The sequence below is a fragment of the Schistocerca piceifrons genome, chromosome 7 (genome assembly GCF_021461385.2).
Source record: "Schistocerca piceifrons isolate TAMUIC-IGC-003096 chromosome 7, iqSchPice1.1, whole genome shotgun sequence".
NCBI classification, from domain to species: Eukaryota; Metazoa; Arthropoda; class Insecta; order Orthoptera; family Acrididae; genus Schistocerca; species Schistocerca piceifrons.
The window spans coordinates 38,200,554-38,227,369 of record NC_060144.1 but is presented as its reverse complement, the minus strand read 5'-3'; the positions used below and the strand labels follow the sequence as shown (position 1 = coordinate 38,227,369).

The following is a 26,816-nucleotide window of genomic DNA, read 5'->3' as shown; positions in this document are numbered from 1 at the left end:
CAATAAACACCAGATATTACAGTAAGCATATTATTAAAGATCCCAATACCACAACAGATAAATGCACACTTTGCAAACAACAAATAGAAACAGTAGATCACATCACAAGCGGGTGTACAATACTAGCAAATACAGTATACACCAGAAGACATTGCAATGTAGCAAAAATAATGCATCAACAGCTTGCCTTACAACATAAACTTATAAAACAACAAGTTCCCACATACAAGTATGCACCACAAAATCTACTGGAGAATGACGAATACAAATTATACTGGAACAGAACCATTATAACAGATAAAACAACACCACATAACAAACCTGACATCATACTCACCAATAAAAAGAAGAAATTAACACAACTAATCGAAATATCCATACCCAATACAACAAACATACAAAAGAAAACAGGAGAAAAAATTGAAAAATACATCGAACTGGCTGAGGAAGTCAAGGACATGTGGCATCAGGATAAAGTTGAAATTATACCAATTATACTATCAACTACGGGAGTCATACCACACAATATCCACCAGTACATCAATGCAATACAGGTACATCCAAACATATAGATACAACTACAGAAATCTGTAATTATTGATACATGTTCAATTACCCAAAAGTTCCTAAATGCAATGTAACATATACCGTATAGTTAAAAGGAATCATGCTTGATCAAGGTCTGCATCACTTTCCATTTTTAACCAGACATAACTTCTGAGAAAGGAAAGAAAATAATAATAATCATCATCATCTTCTTCTTCTTAATCTTCTTCTTCTTCTTCTTCTTCTTCTTCCTCTTCTTCACTTTGCAGCCCCTGACTGGGTCTGTTGAGAACAGAAGCCTGTCGATCTTTTCCTGGCTCCCTCCATCAAGTTTCTCTCTCCAATTCACTTTATCAAAGCTTTTCCTCCCTTCTTCACACATTCTTTCACTTGACTTTCCATCTCTCTCTCCGTCTTCCTCTAGGTCTCATGCCTTCTATTGTGATGTCATGAGTCTGTCTCGGTATCCTAGCAACTCACATTCTTTTGACATTTCTTTACCACCTCAACCTCTTCTTTTTAATGGTATCTTGCATGCAGTTCACTTTCACTAACCTTTCACTGTCTATTCCTTACTCTTGCCATTCTACTATCCTGCTTCTACAAAATTTCATCTTGCCATCATGTGAACCTGTATCCTGCTCGCATGCCTTTCCTTCATTACCCTTATTTAGTATGCATACATGAGTACTGTAGCATAATACACTCAGTTTAACATTTGCTTAGGTTTTGGTGGCACAGCCTTGCCCAGGCCACGTTTCTTACACTCTGCAGGAATCCATGTACTTGCCTTCCCTATCTGCTAATCTCCTTACTATTGCTCCCACTATCTTCCATTATACTCCTTCGTTATTAGAAATTTTTCGCTTTTTCAGTAGCCTACTTGCCCCCTATTACATCCACTGCTGGTCTCTTATTCCCCAGTGTCACCGTCACATCACTGTTCTTTGCACTGAATTTCAATCCATACTGTCCCACCACGTCATCACGTACATTTAGCCTTTCTTGTACCTCTTCTCCATTTCCCCCACAACATCAAATTATTTGTGAATCTCATTGCTTTCACACTTTCATCTCCTATTTATGCTTCCAACCCTGTCAGTTCTTCAACCATAACAGTGATGAAATGTAGAGGGGGACAGTGCACTCCTTTGCTTTGCCCCATTTTTCTGTTCTAACTGTGGTGTCGATGGTAACTTTTGTGGTGCTTCGAGAATTTCAGGGTAAATTCTAGAAACACTTGGCTCTCCACCATCTTGAACACCTGATATTTTAAAGATGAGGGTGAGAGAGACTTTTTACTGTGCCATGCATATCTGTGTGTGCAGGAGGGACAGCTGTCACGAGAAGCCAGGAACTGCATCAGACGAGTGGCCCCAACAAGTAGTTACCAGCAGTGCCTTGGAATTTATATCAAAAAGTCAAAGAGTGTCTGTACAATGTTTAGTGGTTTGTGGTGTCATGAGGATTGTTACAGAGACAGATGAAGCCTGTATTGTATGGAGACTCTTACTTCATGTCGACTCTTACTTCATGTCTTGGCTATGCATGAGGCAGAACACATGTAATTTTATGAGTGTTTAGTTGATTCTGACATTTATCTTGGAACCAGGTGGCTTGCTGGAGTTTGTACAGAATAACTGTTACTTTGGGATGAGAGTTGAAAATATATTTTAGTTGAACTGATGAGATTCTATGAGTACATGATTTCTTTCAAGAATATAGAGCTGGTTAATATTATTTCCTTTAACCTGACACAGTCTTCAGAGAAGAATTGAATGGTGAGAGTGGCATAGCTGATGACCTAAAGAAGAGGATCAGCTGCATGCACAATGTATGTCAACTGGAAGGGACACACGAGTCGTTCAACCCAATACCGCACTGTCTCTTGTCGTCCAAGAAAGTGTTAGACTTTGTCGACCACACTGCACACATTGGTACAGAAGGCAAGACTTACATATCCCACCAGGGCCCCACCATCTACAGAGCTTACCCTTTTGTGATGGGTGGTGCCTGCTTATGAACCATTTCTGCCAATGAGAGAAGAGTCTGTTGATACCATCGCTATAAAATGTTTGACCCATAATGTCACCTCTTTTTGCATGGCTTCGTCACTATCAAAGTGAAATCCCGAAAAGTGTTCTTAAATTTTGGAAACAAATGAAAATCAAATGGAGCCAAGTCAGGATTATAAGGAGGACGATTGACAACAGTGAAGCTGAGGTGTCGGACTTTTGCAGATGTCACAGCGCTCATGTGTGGTCTGGCACTGTCGTGCTGAAGGATAGGGTACTCCACTTGTGGACAAACTCTTTGAATTTGAAACTCGATTACAGCATGCTGTTTCTCATGCACTGCCATAGTTACATTACACACCACCATGTTGCACACTACTATTCAGAGCCCTCTAGCAGCAGAAGGCTGCAAATATGTACACACAAAGAATAAAGATGTATAATGTTAAACATGACTGTTTTATTTAAAAAGCTCTAAGAGCTCTCATGTAGAATATTCTGAGGCATTACTTTTCAGTATGCCCTTGTACAAAGTGTAATAAAATATCAAATGAAATGGAATTACTCATTGATGAGCCATCGAAGACCACCGGTGTACCGAGCAAGTTGGCGCAGTGGCTAGCACGCAGGACTCACATTCATGAGGACAATGGTTCAAATCCACATCTGGCCATCCCAACTTAGATTTCCCATGATTTCCCTAAATTTCTTCAGTCAAATGCTGGGATGGTTCCTTTGAAATGGCACAGCTGCCTTTCTTCCCCGTCCTCCTTTAATCCTACAGAACTGATGACCTTGACGTTCAGTCCCATTCCCTGAATCTACCAACAGACCACTGGTGCCTTATAATGAAATACTCAAAAAATATACCTGAAGAATGCTATTGTGTCTAAAACAGACGTGGTGAGACTGTGGCTGTGTACAATTAATGTAGGTTAATTCTTACAAAGAAGAAAACAGCAACCAGTATTAATAGTGGCTGGTTGCTGGTTTCTTCTTTGTAAGAATTATCCTACATTACATACCTGAAGAACCTCTGAAATTTTGTCAGTGTCATTTGGGTTCACTGTGTAGAGCTAAGTGGCAGAACAGTGACACATACATGTTGAGCTTCTCCTCATCCTGGGAGCAGCCTAGAGCGGAGAGCACCTCTTGCTTCTCTGTGGTGACATTAGTCTGCAGGTAGTGCTGCCACAGCGCTTCCCAATGGGCATTGTCTGTCGCCCACTCGCAGTACACAGCCGCTCGCATGTCCGGGTCCACACTGTGGAGAGAGTCAGAAGTTGTAATCACTGCAACCAGTAACATGTGAGAGACAGAGATATGACTGATATCTCTAACCCAAAATTTATACTGTTGCTGCTTCAGTCACATTTGACTAATATTTATTAGCACAATGTGTTTTGGCAGCATGCTGCCATCATTGTGTGCCTTACAGTAACGTACGTTAATTTTTAACTACAGATTTCAGTCAGTACTTTTGGAGTGTTATGAGGTTTATCTGAAGGGCCTGCCAGTGAGGTTATGAACAAAACGTTTATCCATTTTTGCCAGTTATTTTCTTTGTCTGGCACACAGAACAAAAGAACAGATACAACACCATCATTTAACTATACTTTCCACATTCAGCTGTTTATATTCCAATTTTTTTATACATTTTGTAACACACTCACTGACCTAAACAAAAAAACACTGTGCAATGTGAATAAATTTAAGAATAACTTAAAAGTAATTAGTCTTTGAGAATTTTTGTGATGGAGATAGAGTTTCCTATCACAGCACTAAACAATGTGTAAGACGTCTTGTAAGTTACCAATGTTGTAGTAGATATTCATGACATTTAGAGAACAACAAAACACAATATAAGAATGGTAAAGCATCCTAACAAACAAAATACCAATAAATCAAAAATTACTCCCCTATTATTGGTTAACATCCAGGCAGTTTGTATATGACTATAAATGATGTTATGCTATTTATTATTTTGTGAAAATAAGACCACATCAAATGACTTGATTAATAAATTTTAAAGACATTGATACTTGCACTGACATCTACATTGGGATCTACATTCCACAGGTCACCTTATAGTGTGTGTGGTGCCATTGTCACTTTCCCATTTCCAATCCAGTCACAAATAGATACTGAAAAAATAGATTGCATAAAATCCAACTCAAAATTTTCTCACACAACATGATGAAGGCAGTCATGTATATGTAAAATTTCTTGACTTTTAAAACCACAGCTACTTATTTTCATGAGAGAACAATTGTATAGTGTGTCAAGTGGAATTTGTGACTGGATAGAAGATATGTTGATAGAGAAGATGCAGCATGTTATCTTACACACAGAGTCATCAACAGAACTAAAAATAACTTCAGGTGTGCCACAGGGAAGTGTGATGGGAGTCTCACTGTTCATGTTGTATACTAATTATTCTGCAGACAATTTTAATAGCGATCTCAGCCTTTTCACAGATGATGCAGTTATCTATAATGAAATACTGTCTGAATAAATCTACACAAATATTCAGCTGGATCTCAAAGAGATTTCACACTGGTACAAAGATCATTTAGAAATGGCAAACTGTGCACGTCCTGAAACCAAAATCATAGTATCCTGTGACCACGAAATCAATGAGTCAGAGTTGGATTCAGTCAGCTTATTCAAATATGTGGCCATAACACTTTGAGTATGAAATCAAACAATCAAAAATGCTGGGTCATAGGTAACACAGGTGGCAGACTTGAGTTCATTGGTATAATACCAAAGAAATGCAATCTACATCTCTACTCTACAAACCACCATGAGGTGAATAGCAGGGAGTGTGCCCCATTGTAACAATTACTAGGGTTTCTTCTCATTCCAATTACATATGGAGAATGGGAAGAATGATTGTTTGAATGCCTCCATATGTGCAGTAATTATTCTAATCTTACCATCACAATCCCAATGTGAGCGATACATATGGGACTGTAGTACATTTAAAGCCTGTTCTTGAAACTTTGCTAGCAAACTTTCTCAGGATAGCTTACATCTGTCTTCAGCAGTCTTCCAGTTCAGTTCCTTTGGGATGCCTGTAACATTCTTCCACAGATTAAACAAACCTGCTATTATTCATGCTGTCCTTCTCTGTATTCATTCAATATCCACTTGAACAATAGCCTAGAACCAATCACACAAGTGATTTGTAAGCAATCTCCTTTGTAGACTGATTGCACTTCCCCAGTATTCTACCAGTAAACTGGTCTACCACATGCTTTACCAACAACTGAAGCTATATGATCATTCCATACTACCTGTTTTCATTTTGTGAAGTGCAAAATTTTACATTCCTGAACATTTAAAGCAAGTTGCCAATCTCTGCACCACTTTTAAATTTTATCAAGATCTGATAAATTTATAAAGCTTTTTTCAAACAGTACTTCATTATAGATAACTGCATCATCTGCAAAAAGTATGAAGCTACCATTAACATTGTTTGCAAGGTCATTAATATACAACATGAACAGCAAGGGTCTCAACACATTTCTCTGGGGCACACCCTAAATTACTTCTACATCATAGATGACTCTCCATACAAGATAACATGCTGTGTTCTCCCTATTAAAAAGTCCTAACCTGAGTGACAGATTTCACTTGATATCCAATATGATCATACTTTTGACAATAACCATAGGTGTGGTACTGAGTCAAATGCTTTTCGGAAATCAAGAAATACTACATAACCTGACTGCCTTGATCCATGGCTTTCAGTTTGTCATGTGAGAAAAGAGAGAGTTGGGTTTCACATGATCATTGTTATCAGAATTCATGCTGGTTGCCATCAAGGGGGTCATTGTGATCAACATACCTCATTATGTTTGAGCTCAGAATATGTTCTAAGATTCTACAACTAATCTATGTCAACAATATGAGATGGTAGTTTTGTGGATCTCTTCCACTACCCTTCTTGTAGATGGTATGATCTGTGCCTTTTTCCAAGAACTGAGCATGGTTTTTTGTTCAAGGGATCTACGACAGATTGTAGTTAGAAGAGGGGTTAACTCAGCTGCAAATTCAGTATAGAATCTGACAAGTATTCTATCAGGCCCTGAAGCAGTTCTAACGATGTGAGCAGTTTCTGGTCACCACTGCCATTAATACTTCTTTATTTCATCTTTTCAGTGGCACAAGGATTGAGTTGGGGCATTTCTCCTGAGTCTTCCTGTGTAAAGGAACATTTGAAAATGGAGTTAAGCATTTCAGCTTTTCCTTTGCTAACCTCAACTACAGTTCCTGTCTCTTTTGCTAGGGTCTGGACACAAACTTTGGTGCCACTAACAGCCATTACATACAGCCAGAATTTCCTTGGGTTTTATGAAAGTTTATTTGACAATATTCTGCTACGGTAATCACTGAATGCATCACACATTGCTCTCTTCACAGCCAAACGTGTTTCATTCAGCCTCTCCCATTACAAACTGTTCTACTGGATACATACCTATACAGTGCATGGTCAAGTATTCCTTTCATCTTGAGCCATAGGTCCTCTACATGCTGCCCTGTGTTGAAAGTTTCAAGTTCCTCATTGAGATATGACACTACCCATTTTTTATCTAGCTTATTGAACACATATATGTTTCTGCTTGTCTTAGTTGTCCTTTGTACTTTAGTAATCAGTGTTGCCACAACCATGTCATGGTTACTGATACCAATTTCTATGTGGACAACCTCAAAGCGGTGAGGTCTATTTGTTGCTGTTAGCTGCAATATATTTCCATCATGAGTGGGGTTTGTAACTATCTGTTCTAGGTAGTTTTCAGAGAAGACATTTAGTAATGTTTCATGGGATGTCTTATCATGCCCACCAATAACAAAAAGTAATTTTCCCAATTAATTGTGATTACAGTACTACTGGGGAAATTATGTAGAAGTGAACTGAGGTTTTCTCTAAAATTTTTGGTTGCATCAGGAGATGAGTCCATTGGCTGATAGAAGGATCCAGTTACTATTTTATGCCCACACCTGATGCTGAGTCTTTCCCAAACAGTCTTACATGTTGCTTCAGTTTCTGTCTCAGATGGATTTGAATTTGTCTACTGCAGCAAATGCACCACCTCCATTTACAATCAGTCAACAAAGGAGATTGCTTACAAAACACTCATGCAACCCATTGTAGAATACTGCGCAAGCACTTGGGATCCATACCAAATGCAATTGCCAGTTGATATTGAATGTCTACACAGAAGGGCGGTACGGACAGCCACAGTTTGTTTGGCCCATAGGAAAGTTGAAAGGCACTGTACACATCCACTTCAGCTGTTGTTTACAAGCATTTACTTTATTTAATTACTCACAACTAGCCAATTTCAGCATTAGGAGCCATTCTCAAGTGCTGTAGGTGTCAATCTGCTGTAATATATCTAGCTAATTGCAAACCTAGCTGTTCTGAAAGCGAGCTTGTATTAGATGTGATCAAAAAGCAACAGGATTTTTTGTTTTTCTTACAGAATTTTTATTTCTTCATCAACTTTGTCCCCTTCAGTGTAAACCCCACTCATGTATACTTCTGCCAGCACATTTTCCAGTCTTGAAAGCATTCCTGGATCTCTCTTTTCATTATGGTGTTCAGCTCCTTCAGTGATCCTGTTTTTATATCATCAATGGTGACAAAATGACCTCCTTCCATGGTTTTCTTCAGCCTTAGAAACAGAGAGAAGTCACACAGAACCATCTCTGCCAAATGTAGTGGCTGAGGCAACAAAATGGTTTTGTTTTTTGCCAAAACATTGAAAACAAGCATTGACATGTGAACAGGAGCATTATAGTGACGCAATTTCCATGAGTGGTTTTGCCACAATTCTGGTCATTTTATGCAGAATGCTCCATGAAAAAGGTGTATAACTTCTGGGTAGTATTCCGTATCAACCATACAACTATAAGGCAGGAACTTGTGATGAACTATCCCACTGAAATCAGAGAAATCAAATTTTTTTCAGTCTTGGCCCTTTAGGCATTTTCATTGAGACAATTAGGCTTTGATTTAGTTGTCATACCGGTATACCCATGTTTTGTCACTTATTATAACATTCTTCAGAAGTTCTGGATCATTATTGTCTTCATTCAGAAATTTCTGAGTGATGTCTACATGACATTGTTTTTGGTCAAAATTCAACAATTTTGGAACATACTTTGCTGCTACATGTTTCATGCTCAAAACATTCAAAAAACTTGCTTAGTGTGAGCCAAAGGAAATGCTGACATCATCGGCAACCCCTCTGATAATGATTCAATGTTTTACCACAAGCATTTTCCTTACTTCTTCCACATTGTTGTCAGTAATTGATGTGCCAGGGTGTCAAGGTCAATTGTAATCTTTAACGCCTGCTCAACCATCTAAGAAACATTATACAACTCATAAACTCTTGTCTTACTCCTAGTAGATACGCCAACTGCCACAGTCAATATTTCAAATGCAACGGTGAATTTTATTCCATTTGTCAAGTAAAATAGAATGCAAATTCCTTGATCCACCTTTTTCTAAAAGTAAAAATTTGTCGAGCACTCAAAATCACATTTAACCTTTTAAACTTTCAGCCGTAAACTAACTATTCAGAACTGCTCAAAATGCAAACATATATAAGGGATATGTGTACAAACACAATAAAAATATCGAAAATTGGATGATAAAACCTACAAAATTAAAAAATTCCAATTACTGTTTGATCAGAATACATATATGTTCAAGTGTCAAATTTAAAACAAAATGTTTACTGAATATAGTAATAGTTATCACAGAAGCAAGTGACACATTCTTAAACAATGTATGTGCTCACTTTCATAACTGAAAACCAAGTGCTGGTTCAGTTTACATGGGGAACAAACAATGACTATTACTGTTGCCCCACATGTAGATCATTGCACAAGATGACACAATAATCTTATGTATTGTTTCAACTATGTACATTAAATGTGAAGACAAATCCAGTTATTAGTCACTCATAACTTCAAACACATCATTCAATACATCTGACCACACAGAATTCCACTGAAGATCTAAGATTTACAGTCTTCACTTGTCTTGAGCATTGACATTTTAGTATGACTGTTTTCTCTAGGGTGGTCATGACAACTTCAAGGGACACTGTCAGGCACTGAAATCTGAACTATGCAGTGGAGTGTGCACTAATATGAAACTTTGATGGAGATTAAAACTGTGTGCAGGACCGAGACTCGAACATGGGACCTTTGCCTTTCACGGGCAAGTGGTCCACCGACTGAGCTGTCCAAGCTCAGCACACAACCCATTCTCACAGGTTTAATTCCACCAGTACCTTGCCTCCTACCTTCCAAACTTCACAGAAGTTCTCCTGCCAAACTTGCAAACACACACGCAGTTCATATGAGGAAACTTAAAAAAGTAAATTACACATTACTATTGCAGGTGAAGTAATGTTCATTAAATGCTGCATTATATTTCCAGGTAATAGAGATACATGACATTATTTTTGAATGTACTCACCAAATCTTTGTAAACAACAGTCGAAATGTTATACCAGTCATTCAGTTACTCATAGATGGAAATTCACTGTGTGAACATGGTCATTGTAGGTAAATCTACAATTGCTCTGGATCAGTTCCTTGACTGCCTGGATGTTGTCACCAGTAGTCAATGTTGATGGCCTTCAAGCCAAATGCCAAGATGGTTCATTTGAAAAGGGCACAGCTATTTTCCTTCCCCAACCTTTCACAATCTGAGCTTTTGTTCTGTCTCTGTTGACTGCAGTATTGTCACTACATTAAACACTAATCTTCCTTCCTTCCTTTAGATGGTCTTCCATCCCATTATCACTACCCACATCCATGAGGCTGTGGCCAAATCGTCGGCACCATTTCACTACAGTTGGATGTGACATTGCATTTGTGTACTGTATTGTGTGTATTAACCCAGAAACGACAACAACAGAGAGGCTTCATCCCTTCATAGCCCTCAGTGGTTCACAACCCCACAACAGGCCACAGCAGTCCATCCACCCCATCACCGCCCCACAACAGATCACCAGATCCAGGATTATTATGCAGTTCTGCCCCCAGTGGACCCCCCCCCCCCCCCCGCCCCCCTGCCCCAGGAATGTCTCATACCAGATGAGTGTACCCCAAATGTTTGCGTGGTAGAGTAATTATGGTGTACGCGTACGTTGAGACAGTGTTTGTGCAGCAATCACTGACATAGTGTAACTGAGGCAGAATAAGGGGAACCAGCCTGCATTTGCCGAGCTAAATGGAAAACCGCCTTAAAAACCATGCACAGGCTGGCCGGCAGACCGGGCCTCGGCACTAATCCACCAAGTGGATTCATGCCAGGGACCAGCATGACTTCCCCCTTGGGAAGCAGCACGTTAGACATGGAGCCTAGCTGGGTGGGCGACGTTGCATTTGATACGTACACTGCCAGAATTTCACAGCGAATCTGTGTGCAGTTTAGAAGATGATACTTGCCTGCCTACTAAAATTTAGTATCAAGTTTACAGTTACTTCACCAGATAATTCACACACTGTGATACACCTGTTACCCATACTGCAGCAGAACTATTTCTGCAGGAAACTAAAAACATGTTCATCATTTAGCAGCTGGAAATAGTGAGAAACTCTCTTACAGCATCACCCTGGCAGGAGATGAAGTTGAGAAGGAGAACTATTTCTGAAGGAAACTGAAAATATGTTCATCATTTTGTAGCTGGAAATAGTGAGAAACTCTCTTACAGCATCACCCTGATGGAGATGAAGCTAAGAAGGATAACTTCACGCACGGCCATGGTACAAACTAGTCGATCCATGGGAGTGAAACAAGAAGGTGACAGTATTTGAAAAAGAACAGTAGAAGATAACTCAGACCACATTGGACTGACAGATCTGTCACACAGTGTAACCTACTCACAGTGTGACAGTCAAGCTGCTGTACACACATGTGAAAGAGAAACACATGGAAAACAAGTTAATTGAAACATAATAAAATTAATATTATTTGTGTGAGATTCTTTGTTTGAATGCATATTCTAAATGTAAGTATACATAACTGTGTTATTTATGTCATTAAAACTAAACATAGAGCAAGATTACAATCTGAAGTTGCCTGTACGATATAGTAAATTTACGGATTTTATCAAGTAATCTAGTACATAGTGAAAGATGAACCATCGATCACTTCCCTCACCATCTCTGTAAAACTACTGCAGACTACATCCATTTGAAACTGATTACTGTAGTCGAGCTTTGGTCTCCCTTCCTTCTACAATTTTAACCCACTCCATCCCCTTTGCATCTGACCCGTCCTCCTCCTCCCCACAGTTCCAGTTCCCTCCATTACCAAATTGGGTATTGTTTGGTGTCCCCTATCAACTGACCCATTATTTTAGGTAAATTATACCACTTTTTTTTCCATAATACATTCAGGAACTCCTTGTAGTTATCCATGCCATTCACAGAAGGGCATGTATCGCGTACGTCAAATATAGAGCTCAGAGTAAAGATGTGCATGATCTTAATTAGTTTGTAAACTTCGGGACACATACTATGGTAAAGTATTAGTCAACAGATGCAGAGTCTACCTGCTAGAGTGCATTTTTAATCTCCATGGAGCAAGGAGGAATGAAGGAGATCTCATACCATGGAAGATTTCTGGCACCAAGGATGGCAAAAATGATGTAATATAAGCCACTGTTGTTGTGTACTATTCACAGAATGTTAATAAGAGGTCTTTGAGACAGTAATATTAATTGATTGTCATGTAACATGTAACATTTTGTGAAAGTTTCTGACAATATACATAGTTATTTGGAACCAATCTACACTTTATTTAAATAGAGAAGCAGTGTTATGTTTTATAGCCACTTCACTTATTTAAACCTTTGCAGACAAAAGAAGTTTGATGCCAAGGAAGAAGAGGGCACCGAATAGCTGGACCCTGTGGCAAATTACTAGAGGTTCAAGGCTGAATATCTACACCAGTGTAATAAGGGCATGTTAAAGTGTAGCTGCATGGATTAATAGATCTAGAATAGTTGTTGCTCAACCAGTCAAAACATCGCCACACTAGCTAAATACAACAGTCATCTACACACATCAAAAAAAGTTTTGCATCACCCTGGTTCCCAAAATTCCTGAAGATAGACGTTGACTATGGATATGGTATCACAGACACTATCCCTTTGACTGTTCAGAGATGCCACTAAACCCACCCAAAGATCTAAACAACCATGCATGAGCAGTGCCTATTAGATGGAGGGTGTCCGACAGCTGATCAGTTCCAGTCATTCCACCAGGAAGGAGGTACACGGCTCATGTTCCCTGTAGTTCCTGCCTAGACAGTCAATACCATGGTTCAATCGTACCCACATTGCTACTTTGTGCCAGGAAGGGCTCTCAACAAGGGAAGCATCCAGGCACCTCAGAGTGAACCAAAGCGATGTTGTTCAGACATGGAGGAGATACAGACAGACAGGAACTGTCGATGACGTGCCTCGCTCAGGCCACACAGGGGCTACTACTGCAGTGAATGACCGCTACCTACAGATTATGGCTCGGAGGAACCCTGACAGCAACACCACCATCTACATCTACATCCATACTCTGCAAGCCACCTGACGGTGTGTGGCGGAAGGTGCCTTGAGTACCTCTATCAGTTCTCCCTTCTACTCCAGTCTCATATTGTTCGTGGAAGGAAGGATTGTCGGTATGCCTATGTGTGGGCTCTAATCTCTCTGATTTTATCCTCATGGTCTCTTTGTGTGATATACATAGGAGGGAGCAATATACTGCTTGACTCCTCGGTGAAGGTATCTTCTCGAAACTTCAACAAAAGCCCGTACTGAGCTACTGAGTGTCTCTCCTGCAGAGTCTTCCACTGGAGTTATCTATCATCTCCATAATGCTTTTAAGATTACTAAATGATCCTGTAATGAAGCACGCTGCTCTCCGTTGGATCTTCTCTATCTCTTCTATCAACCCTATCTGGTATGGATCCCACACTGCTGAGCAGTATTCAAGCAGTGGGCGAACAAGCATACTGTAACCTACTTCCTTTGTTTTCGGATTGCATTTCCTTAGGATTCTTCCAATGAATCTCAGTCTGGCATCTGATTTACTGACGAACAACTTCATATGATCATTCCATTTTAAATCACTCCTAATGCGTACTCCCAGATAATTTATGGAATTAACTGCTTCCAGTTGCTGACCTGCTATATTGTAGCTAAATGATAAGGGATCTTTCTTTCTGTGTATTCACAGCACATTACACTTGTCTACATTGAGAGTCAATTGCCATTCCCTGCACCATTTGTCAATTCACTGCAGATCCTCCTTCATTTCAGTACAATTTTCCATTGTTACAACCTCTCGATATACCACAGCATCATCCGCAAAAAGTGTCAGTGAACTTCCAATGTCATCCACAAGGTCATTTATGTATATTGTGAATAGCAATGGTCCTACGACACTCCCCTGCGGCACACCTGAAATCACTCTTACTCTCCACTGAGAATGACATGCTGCATTCTGTTACCTAGGAACTCTTCAATCCAATCACACAATTGGTCTGATAGTCCATATGCTCTTACTTTTTTCATTAAGCGACTGTGGGGAACTGTATCAAATGCCTTGCGGAAGTCGAGAAGCACAGCATCTACCTGGGAACCCATGTCTATGGTCCTCTGAGTCTCATGGACGAATAGCACGAACTGGGTTTCACACAATCATCTTTTTCGAAACCCATGCTGATTCCTACAGAGTAGATTTCTAGTCTCCAGAAAAGTCATTATACTCGAACATAACACGTGTTCCAAAATTCTACAAGTGATTGATGTTAGAGATATAGGTCTATAGTTCTGCACATCTATTCGACATCCCTTCTTGAAAACGGGGATGACCTGTGCCTTTTTCCAATCCTTTGGAATGCTACGCTCTTCTAGAGACCTACAGTACACCGCTGCAATAAGGGGGGCAAGTTCCTTCGCGTACTCTGTGTATAATCGAACTGGTATCCCATCAGGTCCAGCGACCTTTCCTCTTTTGAGCGATTTTAATTGTTTCTCTATCCCTCTGTTGTCTATTTCGATATCTACCATTTTGTCATCTGTGCGAGAATCTAGAGAAGGAACTACAGTGCAGTCTTCCTCTGTGAAACAGCTTTGGAAAAGACATTTAGTATTTTGGCCTTTAGTCTGTCATCCTCAGTTTAAGTACCATTTTGGTCACAGAGTGTCTGGACATATTGTTTTGATCCACCTACGGCTTTGACATAAGACCAAAATTTCTTAGGAATTTCTGCCAAGTCAGTACGTAGAACTTTACTTTCGAATTCATTGAACGCCTCTCGCATAGCCCTCTTCATGCTACATTTCGCTTCACATAATTTTTGTTTGTCTGCAAGGCTTGGGCTATGATTATGTTTGCTGTGAAGTTCCTTTTGCTTCCGCAGCAGTTTTCTAACTCGGTTGTTGTACCACGGTGGGTCAAAGCTGGATGTTGTTGGGGAGCTACTGTACTGTGTGTGTAGTGTCGAGTAATGCTTTTCGTGTGGCCACAGGACATCATGTTATGTCGCAAACTGTGCACAATAGGTTGCACAATGCATAACTTCACTCCCAATGTCCATGGCAAGGTCCATCTTTGCAGCCACGACACCATGCAACATGGTACAGATGGACCCAAGAGCATGCTGAATAGACAGCTCAGGATTGGCATCATGTTCTCTTCATTGATGAGTGTTGCATATACATTTAACCAGACAATTGTTGAAGATGTGTTTGGAGCCAACCCCATCAGGCTGAATGCCTTAGACACACTGTCCAGTGAGTGCAGCAAGGTGGAGGTTCCCTGCTGTTTTGGGGTGCCATTACGTGGGGCCGACGTATGCGCTGGTGGTCATGGAAGGCACCGTAATGGTTGTATGATAAATGAATGCCATCCTCCGACTGATAGTGAAACCATATCGGCAGCATATTGGTGAGGCATTCGTCATTGTGGATGGCAATTCGCACCCCTATCATGCACATCTTGTGAATGACTTCCTTCAGGATAATGACATCGTTCGACTAGTGTGGCCAGCATGTTCTCCAGACATGAACCGTATCAAACATGCCTAGGATAGATTGAAAAGGGCTGTTTATGGATGATGTGACCAAGCAACCAATCTGAGGGATCTATGCCGAGTCGTCGTTGAGGAGTGGGACAATCTGGACCAACAGTGCCTTGATGAACTTGTGGATAGGGATGCCATGAGGAATACAGGCTTGCATCAATGCAAGAGGACATGCTACTGGGTATTAGAAGTACCATGTGTACAGATATCTGGACCACCACCTCTGAAGGTCTCACTGCATGGTGGTACAACACGCAACATGTGATTTTCATGAGCAATAAAAAGGATGGATCATATTTATGTTGCTCTCTATTACAATTTTCTGTACAGGAACCAAAGTGATGCAAAACTTTTTTTGAAGTGTGTAATAAATATTCAATCCTCATTAGTTATTGGATCTACCTTATCTAATCTTTGGCATTCCTCTGTAAACCTACAGTTCAGAAACTGCAGTTGTCTTCTTGTTGTTACCTTCCATCATTCACCTTGCACCTTCAAACAAGGCTTCACTGCAAATACTCTAACAAAGGACTTCCTAGTATATAGATTTATATTTGTATCAATAAATTCTTGTATAACTTTGTGATAGGACAATGCCACATTAAAGGTTCAAAATCTGACTACATTTTTTTACACTAATATTTATTACCAACAACACTTGTTACCTTATTATGGTGCACATATTGGATTTATTTCAAAATTTGGTTATCCAAGTGTAAGTACATTTGAAGTCATTCAAATTTAAAATTATTAATTATAAACTCTCAAACTAACTTCAGAAGAGATCTTTGGTAAGTAACTCATTTGATATGTAAAGACTTCCTTTGACATATGTTTTATCTTTGTCCTTCCCGGTTAGTCGTAAGCTGGATGTTGTTGGGGAGCTACTGTACTGTGTGTGTAGTGTCATATTTTGAGGCTTAGTCATGTTTGAATATTGAAATGGCACTGTGTCAAAAAGTTGGGAATTACCTAGATGTGTGAAACACAAAATGTCTGCAAAAGGTTATTTCCCATACATATTTATTTTAAGCTAAAACCTTCAAGCAGAAATATCATACTTCTACTTCCACAACCAACAAGCTAACTTAAAGACTACTAGATCTTTTTTATAACAAAATCTATTTTATGAGCAATTCTACCTGTGCTCATAACTGTCCTCAGTGGCAGAAAGCATTATGCAAATATACGCATAGGAATGATTTGCAAAGTTTGTCACAAAATTATATTTTGATGATGCAGTAGATACAAGTATTAAGGTTTGATGATGAAGACACTTTTTCATGATGGTCTAGTTTGGACAGCTGTGTAAAACAAGTCTTTAGAGGGATACAGTGCAGAATTTTGTCTTGACAGAAAGTCGCAAGCATAAACAGAAGAGGACTTTGCCTGTTGTGGAGACAGGAATAGCGCGGAGGACAAGTGCTGCCTCATTCGTGCACAGCTGGCAGCCTACATATCTTTTGTGCTTCTGCAAAAGCAGGACTGACATGTGCTGATCTTTTTTGGGTTAGCAAAATGGTACCAAGTTCACTTATAGACCATGAGTAGCCTCTTTGTTCTTTCCAAAATAAGAAGACAATGAGCAACACACAACACAAAGCAAATCACACAAAACATTCAACAATGGCCACCACAATAATGCTAAGGTTGGCAATGTTGTAAATAATGTAGTACAGGATCAAATTTAAATAGTAATCTTACACAACCACAGTTCAAAAGATGACCCCAGTTTCCCCTGAAATTGGATCCCTTAAAAACCAGCATGACAACAACAAAAATGACAACAACAACAACAACAACAAAATGCAATAATGGAAGGAGCAGTCAATGAAAACCAAGCATCCACCACAGACAGACCATGGGGTAGTTCCATTCCAAAGTAATCACCAAACATGTTAAGACATTTATCCCACTGGGAGATGAGATGGTAAATTTCTGTTTTGTAAGACATGGTTGACAGATCCACAGCCACACCCACTCTTGCATTTCTTTGGCTGACTGAAACTGATGTCCCTACATGTCTCACTTCAAGCTGCCAAAGATGTGAAAAGATCTGGGCTGTACAAGAGATGCTGGAGTGTTATCCAACCAAATTGCTGATTGGCAGTGTAGGGATGGGCATTATCGTGCAACAGGATGATTCTATCTGGCAGAATTCCGACAGCCTGAGGACAAATGCAAAGCCACCAATGGAAACATCGCTCATCTAGCCACCCCCCCCCCCCCCCCTAAAAAAAAAAAGCTCTTCACACAAGTCTTGGTAAGGTCCTACTTTGTGCTGTCAGACGGAATTGTCCTATTGCACTATAACGCCTGCTCCCTGCACTAACAATCAGATGAAGGTTATGCTTCTGTGATTTGGTTGGAAAACATTGTGACATCCTCCATATACAGCTCAGATTTTTCACTATGTAATTTTAATATATCTGGCAACCTAAAGAAAGACAAGTGTGGACAACGGTTTCAGTCAGATGATGAATTGCAAGATTGGTTGCCATTGTGGATCCATCAGAGGCCAACCACACTCCGTGAAACAGGAACTGATCCTCTTTTCTCCCAGTGGGAAAAAGGTCCTAACACATGTGCTGACTGCTTTTGAATGGAACCATTCCACAGTCCCAGTGTGGCTGGTTTCTGATTTGAATGCTTGTCATATTAGGAGTACTCCAAAAGTAAAACATTGGACCTGCTACCATCTTCTCAATTCATCCCTGAACCAGCATGTGCCATCTACAACCACAATTCACAAGTCAACTTTACACGGTATGGAAGAGGGTATTTTGTGTATTTCTGTTTTTTCACCCTTTCCTGTTATAGCCCAAGGACGTAGCCAAAGGGGAGAGGGGTGGGGTGTCCAGGGGTCCAGACCTCCCTTATCACCTAAATGAAATTATACACATGACATAGTTATTGTGTACTCTTGAAATAGTACAATAAATGAAGCCAGCAACTCTAGTCTCAAAATATGAATTTCTCCATGCATTATAAATGACTAAACATGCACAATTAAAGGAAAAATGTGCAATGTCAGAATTCAATTTTTTGTTGTGATACATTTTATTTTTATTTCTTCTCCATGAATTTTAATACCTAGTCGAAGTAGAGAGGATATAAAATGTAGGCTGGCAATGGCAAGGAAAGCGTTTCTGCAGAAGAGAAATTTGTTAACATCCAGTATTGATTTAAGTGTCAGGAAGTCATTTCTGAAAGTATTCGTATGGAGTGTAGCCATGTATGGAGGTGAAACATGGACGATAAATAGTTTGGACAAGAAGAGAATAGAAGCTTTCGAAATGTGGTGCTACAGAAGAATGCTGAAGATTAGATGGGTAGATCACATAACTAATGAGGAAGTATTGAATAGGATTGGGGAGAAGAGAAGTTTGTGGCACAACTTGACCAGAAGAAGGGATCAGTTGGTAGGACATGTTCTGAGGCATCAAGGGATCACCAATTTAGTATTGGAGGGCAGCGTGGAGGGTAAAAATCGTAGAGGGAGACCAAGAGATGAATACACTAAGCAGATTCAGAAGGATGTAGGTTGCAGTAGGTACTGGGAGATGAAAAAGCTTGCACAGGATAGAGTAGCATGGAGAGCTGCATCAAACCAGTCTCAGGACTGAAGACCACCACAACAACAACATTTTATTTTATTTTAAAACAATGTTCAACAAGCAGTTTTTTCAAATTCTGCACCAACTTGGTATGGCTCTGTGTGTTGAGACATTGAGCTAGCAATCCCCAGGTTCATTAGGAGAGATGCTTTGAATCCATCTGCTGTCAACCTTGAAATGGTTTTCTGTGGTTTCCTACTTTCAGTTTACACAAATGCTGTAGTTGGTCACTTACTTTAGCCCACAGCCAGGTCCCAAATACCTTTCATTCCTGATAGATTCAAGTTCCCTTAAAGACACAGCTTCTCTGCTTAAATGAAATGAGCTACACTGAAGACGAGCCGAGCATCTCTTCGGAGATGCCTGGCACTAAAAGCCATATGATAAATAAATAATAATCCAAATTCTCCTCATTTTTGTTCATGCATTTGCCGCCAGGATGTTCTTTAATTACCTTTATTACATCACAACAAGTGACAGATGCATACTTAAATGAGGAAATTTGGGAAAGTGTAAGACTGAATAATACCAGGTCCTTTGCATTTCCACCACTAAATTATTGTTCTAGCTTCTCTGTTAAATATAGATTTCTTTATTCCAAAAGCCCTGTTACTAATAATCATTGTGTCCAAAAAACTTAGGGCTTCTCCATTTCTGATCACTTCCTCAGGTCAAAACCAGATTGAAAGAACAAGAGAGTAAAATGACCTCAGAGAGCGACAGGAGATTGGAGCACAGCTGCTTGTTAGTGGTTTACCAAAATACAGCACTCCCAATTAGATATATCTCCAACTGGTGAAAACTCAGAGACCATTTCTGACTAAAATAATTTATCACTCTTTATGGAAACTTTCAGAATAAATTAAAAACATGCATCTTTTTAAGATCCTCTCTGACAAATCTGACCCCCTCCCCCACTTCCCTGCTCTTTTGACAGTATCCTGTCCAGTCAAATGTGTTTTGTGGTAAGAATAATTGCTGGTAACACTTTGTGCGAACTCAAATCTCTATAATTTTATGTTCATGGTCTTTTAGCGAGACACACATAGGAGAAAGCAATATACTGGTTGAATTATCTAGAAACATACACTCACAGAATTTCAGTAGTAAACCTTATCATGTAACATACACCTCTCTTGTTGAGTCTTGTCATTGCAGTTCAATGAGCAACTCTGTGGCAGTTTCACACTTACTAAATGAACCTATAATGAAATGCGCTACTCTTCTTCTGATATTCTCTATTTCCTCTATCAATCTCATCTGGTAAGATTGAGGAATAATATTCAAGTATCGGCTGAAGGAGCATTTTATAACATATCTCTAATCACTCCATGATCATACTCCCATATTCCATGGGTGAGACTGCTTTCATTTATTGTTCAGGAGCTGTGTAATCACACAATTGTGTGTCTCTCTACTTATTTATGTGCAATACATTACATTTCTTTATGCTATGGGTCAACTACTAATCTCTGCACCAAGCTTCAATTCTCTGCAGCTCCCCTGCATTTCGATACAATTTTCTGGTGTTGCAACTGCTCTATACACTACAGTATCATAGGTGAAAAGCCTCAATAAACTTTCAATATTATCCACTAGGTTGTTTCTAAAAAATCGTGAAAATTTCTGGACTGATTTACTTCAAATTTTTATGCAATACTCTAATAAATTTTCATACGGACATATATTACATATTATTTAAACAAAAATGTACAAGTTTTGTGTTAAAACTGGCTGTGAGAAAGAAAATGCTGTTCTGTTCCATGAAAATGTGCATTTTTTTTTTCTCAGCCAGTTTTAACTATGATAGCAGGTCAGTTAAACTGTTAGACAAACTGTTTCTTCCACATATATTGTTTCTTCACATAGATAAATTTAAACAAAAGTTTTATGCACAACGATGTGCTGTTTTGTTTTCTCCCCTACAGTCAATTTCAACAGAAAGCCTGTATATTTGGAAATTTATATTTACAGCTCATCAGCTTCTAGATAGAATACTATTACCCAATCTGAATCATCCAAAACTTTGTAATACTATCTGTTTGCAGATTAAATTAAATAATGTCAGTGATGTTACAATAATTACAGATCCAACAGCTGGACAGCTCTCTCTCATTCAATTTATACCAATGACCACAAATAGGTTTCCCATTCAACTTAAGAAAATTGAGGTTTCATATGCAGTATAAATAAAGAAGGCCCAGGGTCAAACACTCAGATACATTTGAAATTGATTCAAGATCAGATTTTTTTTAAGTCTTACATTACAGTATACAAAGATGAAAATGTATATTCTGAATTTTATTGTATTGTATTGTCAATAAAATAAAAACTTGAAAACAATAAAAAAATAGAATAAAGAAGTTTTTCCATTCATTTTCTGCATGATTTATTATAATTTCAAGTTCCTCACTTTCAAAGTGGTTGGAGTTGTAATGAGAAGCCAAAATTTACATCCTGACAATTTCTAGGGACATTCTAGATTAGGATGTATATCCAGTTTTCATACATATTTAGCAATTATATAGCATTGCCAGGTTCACAACTTTATACATGTTCCAAAAGTAATTGTCCTGTAACAGTTCCAGACTACACCCAAATTTTACTTTTACATCTTAAGGTTCTTATCTACTAAAATATAACAACGAAAACAATCAATTATTGAAAAAACTATTTAACAGTATAGACAAAAAGTCTACTCATCAAGCAGTGGAAGAACACATACATAAAAGACAGTTGTAATTACAAAGCTTTTGGAGCCAGTGGCTCCTTCTTCAGGCAGAAGAGTTGAAGGGGAAGGAAGAGGTGTCAAGGAAAAGGACTGGAGAGGTCATGGAAATGGGGTAGACTTTGGGGAAGATCACCCAGAACCACAGGTTAGGGCAGATTTATCATACAGGTTGAGAGGGAAAGCCTCTGTGATTGGTCCTTTTCATATCCCTACAGAGTGTTACACCCAGGTATGTGTATGAGTTAGCTGATTCCAACAGTGACTACTTGATTTTATGGTTATAGGATACTACATTTTCTTGTTATGTGAAGTGCCCAATTTTACATTTCTGAACATTTAAAGCAAGTTGCCAATCTCTGCACCATGTTTAAATCTAATCAAGATCTGGCTGAATATTTATGCAGCTTCTTTCAGATAGTACTTCATTATAGATAACTGCAGCATCTGCAAAATGCCTTATTTTACTATTAACATTGTCTTCAAGGTCATTAATATACAACATTTTAACAGCAAGGTTTCCAACACACTTCCCTGAGGCACACCTGAAGTTACTTGTACATCAAAAAGTACTGGAAATTTTTCTTTCTCTTAAAGAATCTTTATTTATTCATCAGCATCAACCATGTTCCCTTCAAATTACTTCCCCTCAGATTTACTACATTTGTGCCAGTGCTTTCTCCAATCATGAAAGCAAGTCTTGAATTCACTTTTTGTTATGGTATTCAGTTCCTTCAGTGGTTCTATTTTTATCTCATCAATGATGGCAAAATGACTTCCTTTCACAGTTCTCTCAAGCCTCGGGAATACAAAGAAGACACAGAGGGCTGTGTCCACTGAATATGGTGGTGAGGCAACATAACATTTTTGTTTTTTGTGAAAAAAAATCATGAAAAAGCACTGAGGTATAAGCAGCATTAACATGATGCAATTTCCGTGAGTGGTTTTGCCATAACCCTTTTTGTGCATAACTCCTTATTGACAATATGACCGTAAACCAGGAACTCATGATGCACTATTGCAAACAGTGGGGAGAACCTACACATGTGATTGAACTTGTCCAATATCCTTTGGTCTCAGCTCTTCAGGCAGTTTCCATTGGGACGATTGGGACTCGGTCTCGATGTCTTACCCGTGTACCCATGTTCTGTCACCTGTTATAGCCTTCTCTAGAAGCTCTGGATCACTGTAGACTTCATTCAGAAACTCCTAAGTGATGGCTTTCCAACATGTCTTACAGTCAAAATTCAACAATTTTGGAACAATCAATGCTGCTACATGTTTCCTGCCTAAAACATCCAAAAGCATTGCTTGGCATGAGCCAAAAGATATGCTTACATCATCAGAAACCTCTCTGGTGATTAATCAGATCCATTTTCTTTACTTCTTCCACATCATTGTCAGTAACTGATGTGCTAGGGCACCCAGGACAGTCATCATCTCGAACATCTTCTCGACCCTGTTTGAAGCATTTAGGCCACTCGTGAAGTATTGTCTTACTCCTAACAGATTCACCAAGTGCCACAATCAATATTTCAAATGATGTGCTGAATTTCATTCCATTTTTCAAACAAAATTTAATGCCAGTTCTTTGATCCATCTTTTTTGAAACTAAAGATTCACCAAGGACTTGAAAACACGTTTAACCTTTTCAATGATCAACAACAAAGTAAATTTTCAAAACAGTTGAAAATATAAAACATACATCAGAAATAGTGTACATGGAGCATGTGAATTAACCACATAGAGGTGGACTTAAGTCACAGAGGGGTACAATGAAGAGACTACTGTGGCCAGAGACAGTGGCTGTGTGTGTATGAGTCGTACTCATGTGAATGTGTACGTGTTTCCTATTTCTGAAGGAGGACTTCTCATTTGAAATCTTAAATGTTTAGCAGTCTTTTCATTGTGCCTGACTGTGACTCAACACTTGCTCTGTGTGGTGATTAGCAACCTACCATTTTTATAATATTCTTATTCTATGCTTAACTTTCCAGAATGTTATACTCCAATCAAAACTACTTTGTGACTGACGGATTGCAGTGGTGAGGGACAGTGTTGCCGACATACAGCCAACTATGCTTCACAAGGTGCTGACAGTGCCTACAAAATGATGAGAACATCATGCTCGGGAAACAACTGTGACTGCAGGGCAGTTGGCCCCCACCGCCCAACTCACTGAGACATCAGTCGCAATGTAAATTTAATTAGCACATAGGGGTGTAAGTGCAGATACCTACACTCGTGACTGAGGACAGTGTACTGAACAACATTACACTAGTATTTACTTTATCTGTAAACTAATAATTATAGCTGCTATGAGTAGTAAGTTTTTAGATTGGTTAGTAGCTCTAAGTACACAAGGCACAAGTGAGCCATTAATTTTTGCTTCCCCCTAGGCTCTCGGTCAGGTACTGAGATGTGGACTTCTATAGTGATGGGTGTAGTTCACTTCATGCTGGAGTTAGAAGCATACAGAAACCATTAGAGAGTAAAAAAAGGTGTTGAATATTTTGAGAGGTGGAACTATGCATTGAAACAAGAAAAATAAGTCCAATAAACATGGGTCGAGATAAATGGGTCTAAGATAAATGGGTCTGAGATAAATACGAGTTTATAGGAAGGGCTATGTAATGCTCGGTTGTGGATATTTACACAGTCATTGCATTGGTGCTCCAACAAATGCATCAGCTGGGTATTACAGTGTCTTACTCATAGTACTCTATCTACCATCAGGGGCGTACAGTCAATTGCGTGGTTTGAGTCATGTTGTAGGCTACGTTAGTTTTCGTCGTGGTTGTGTGCCTTATTGTACACTACTGTCAATTCTAGGTATGTATTGTGGTGTTTTACCTTCTTCCAAACACAGGTTCACTTGTGTGTTTTCTGCTATTGTGCTGTTTGTATGTATCAATGCTGTAATACATTTATATTTTCTCTCTTCCACCACTTGTTAGCAATGGAAGCACACTACTCCACAAGTGAAACTGTGGATAGGATAGTCTGCTACGGTTTAGCAAATGGACGTAGCAGCAAGACCTTGCTCTCTAAACTGAAAAATATGCACAGTGCAGAGTGCCCCCTGATAAACTGTTTGGCAGACTTTTCCAGTGTCTGAGGGACACAGGTACCCTTACACCTTGGAAGACAGTCAGTGGAAGGCTCCGCACAGTCCGGATGCCTGACATGGAGGAGCATGTACTACATGAAAGAAGAAATCCCTGGGACCAGTGTGCAACGATTAGCAGCAGCAGGAGGTGTGCCTTTCTGTCTTATCTGGGGCATACTTCACAAATAATTGCTGTACTCATATCATCTACAGTGCATCCAGACCCTCAGGCCACAGGTTCATCAGCGCAGATGGTTCTGTCGATCGTTGTTGCAGAAATGTGCTGCAGATCCACTGTTCAGATCCAAGATTTTATTTACCAATGAGGCAGGGTTCACTAGAGATGCTGTTGTGAATTTTCATAACCAGTATCTATGGGCAGATGTAAATCCCCTAGTAATTCAGGAAGGAGAGAAGGGATCAACACCGATTCTCAATCAACGTATGGGCAGGTGTACTTGGCGATAAATTAATAGGATCATGTATGCTACCACAATAGTTAACTGGGGCACATTATCTAGACTTTCTCATTAGTTTATTGCCTACCTTGCTGGAGGCTGTGCCACTGCAGCAACAAATACAAATGTGGTTCATCAGCATACTTTCATCACAATGTGCATGAAAATCTGACACAGACATTTCAGGACCGCTGGAATGGCCGGAGGGGGGAGGGAGTGGGGGGAGGGGGGAAGCAGCTGTACACCTTGGCCTGCTCATTCCCCAGACCTAAATCCCCTAGACTCTCGGTTATGGGAAAACTTAAAGGGTGTGTCAATCCTTATGTTGGAGGGCAGAGGGGTGGACTGTTGTGAGTGGACACCACATTGAACACCCCCTGTAAACATGTGCTCATCACAGAAAGTATGCATTTCCAGACCCTTGTTTATTGGACTTATTTTTCTTTTTCTGATGAGTACTACCACCTCTCAAAGAATTCGACACATTTTTTTAAACACCCTGTATTTTACAGATCAGGACTGAAGCAATGTGGGATGAGCAAGGCTTAACAACACTATTCGGGTGGCAGGCGATACGTACTTGGCATCTGAGGGACTGGATGCTGCCTGCGCGAGCTGCCACGCGTAGTCGAGGCAGGAGGAGTCGCGCGCACGGCACAGCCACTTCCCAACCCCCGCACGCAGTGACCTCGTCATGTGGTCGTCGTCCGGGCGTGTAGAGAATGTCAGCGTCCAATAAAACTGTTCGAGGAGGGACTTCACGTAGCTCTGCAAGGATGACACATTCACAGCACTAGTGACTGTTACATCCCCTTAGACACTACCAAATCAGCACCACTTCATATGCTGGATTATGACAAAAAACAAATACTGGATACACTAATTATTTTGCAATACCTTTACTGCTATATTTGTTACGGACACATATGCCACTGAAAGTGAGAAGGGTTGTTCAAATGAGAATCTTATATATACATTCACTTACCTCATATTGTAAGCCTTAAATAATATAAGTGTTGTTTGAAAAGTTCTTGGAATCATCACAAGAGGTCAGGCTAGTGCAACGAGTAGTTCACGTGATATTCTTTGGACTGTTGCCTGTAAAAGCATGCCACGTCAGTGCTCTTGGAAGAGAGCTGTGGCAGTGACATGGCTCTATTGTTGTTCCTGCTTAGTGATTTGTGAAGACAGGAACAAATTGAGGTTCAAGCAAGGATTAA

The 26,816-nt window shown here is 39.6% G+C and overlaps 1 protein-coding gene across 1 annotated transcript in view; it reads right to left on the bottom strand.

The window, feature by feature from the left end:
- The window catches only part of LOC124805407 (aminopeptidase N-like), a 521,668-nt gene that overhangs the window by 47,913 nt on the left and 446,939 nt on the right, over nt 1–26,816 (bottom strand). The window contains exons 12-13 of the mRNA XM_047265968.1: nt 26,177–26,364; nt 3,664–3,825 (exon numbers count right to left, since the gene is read on the bottom strand). Coding sequence (XP_047121924.1) covers nt 3,664–3,825; nt 26,177–26,364 — 350 coding nt within the window. The remainder of the gene's footprint in view (nt 1–3,663; nt 3,826–26,176; nt 26,365–26,816) is intronic.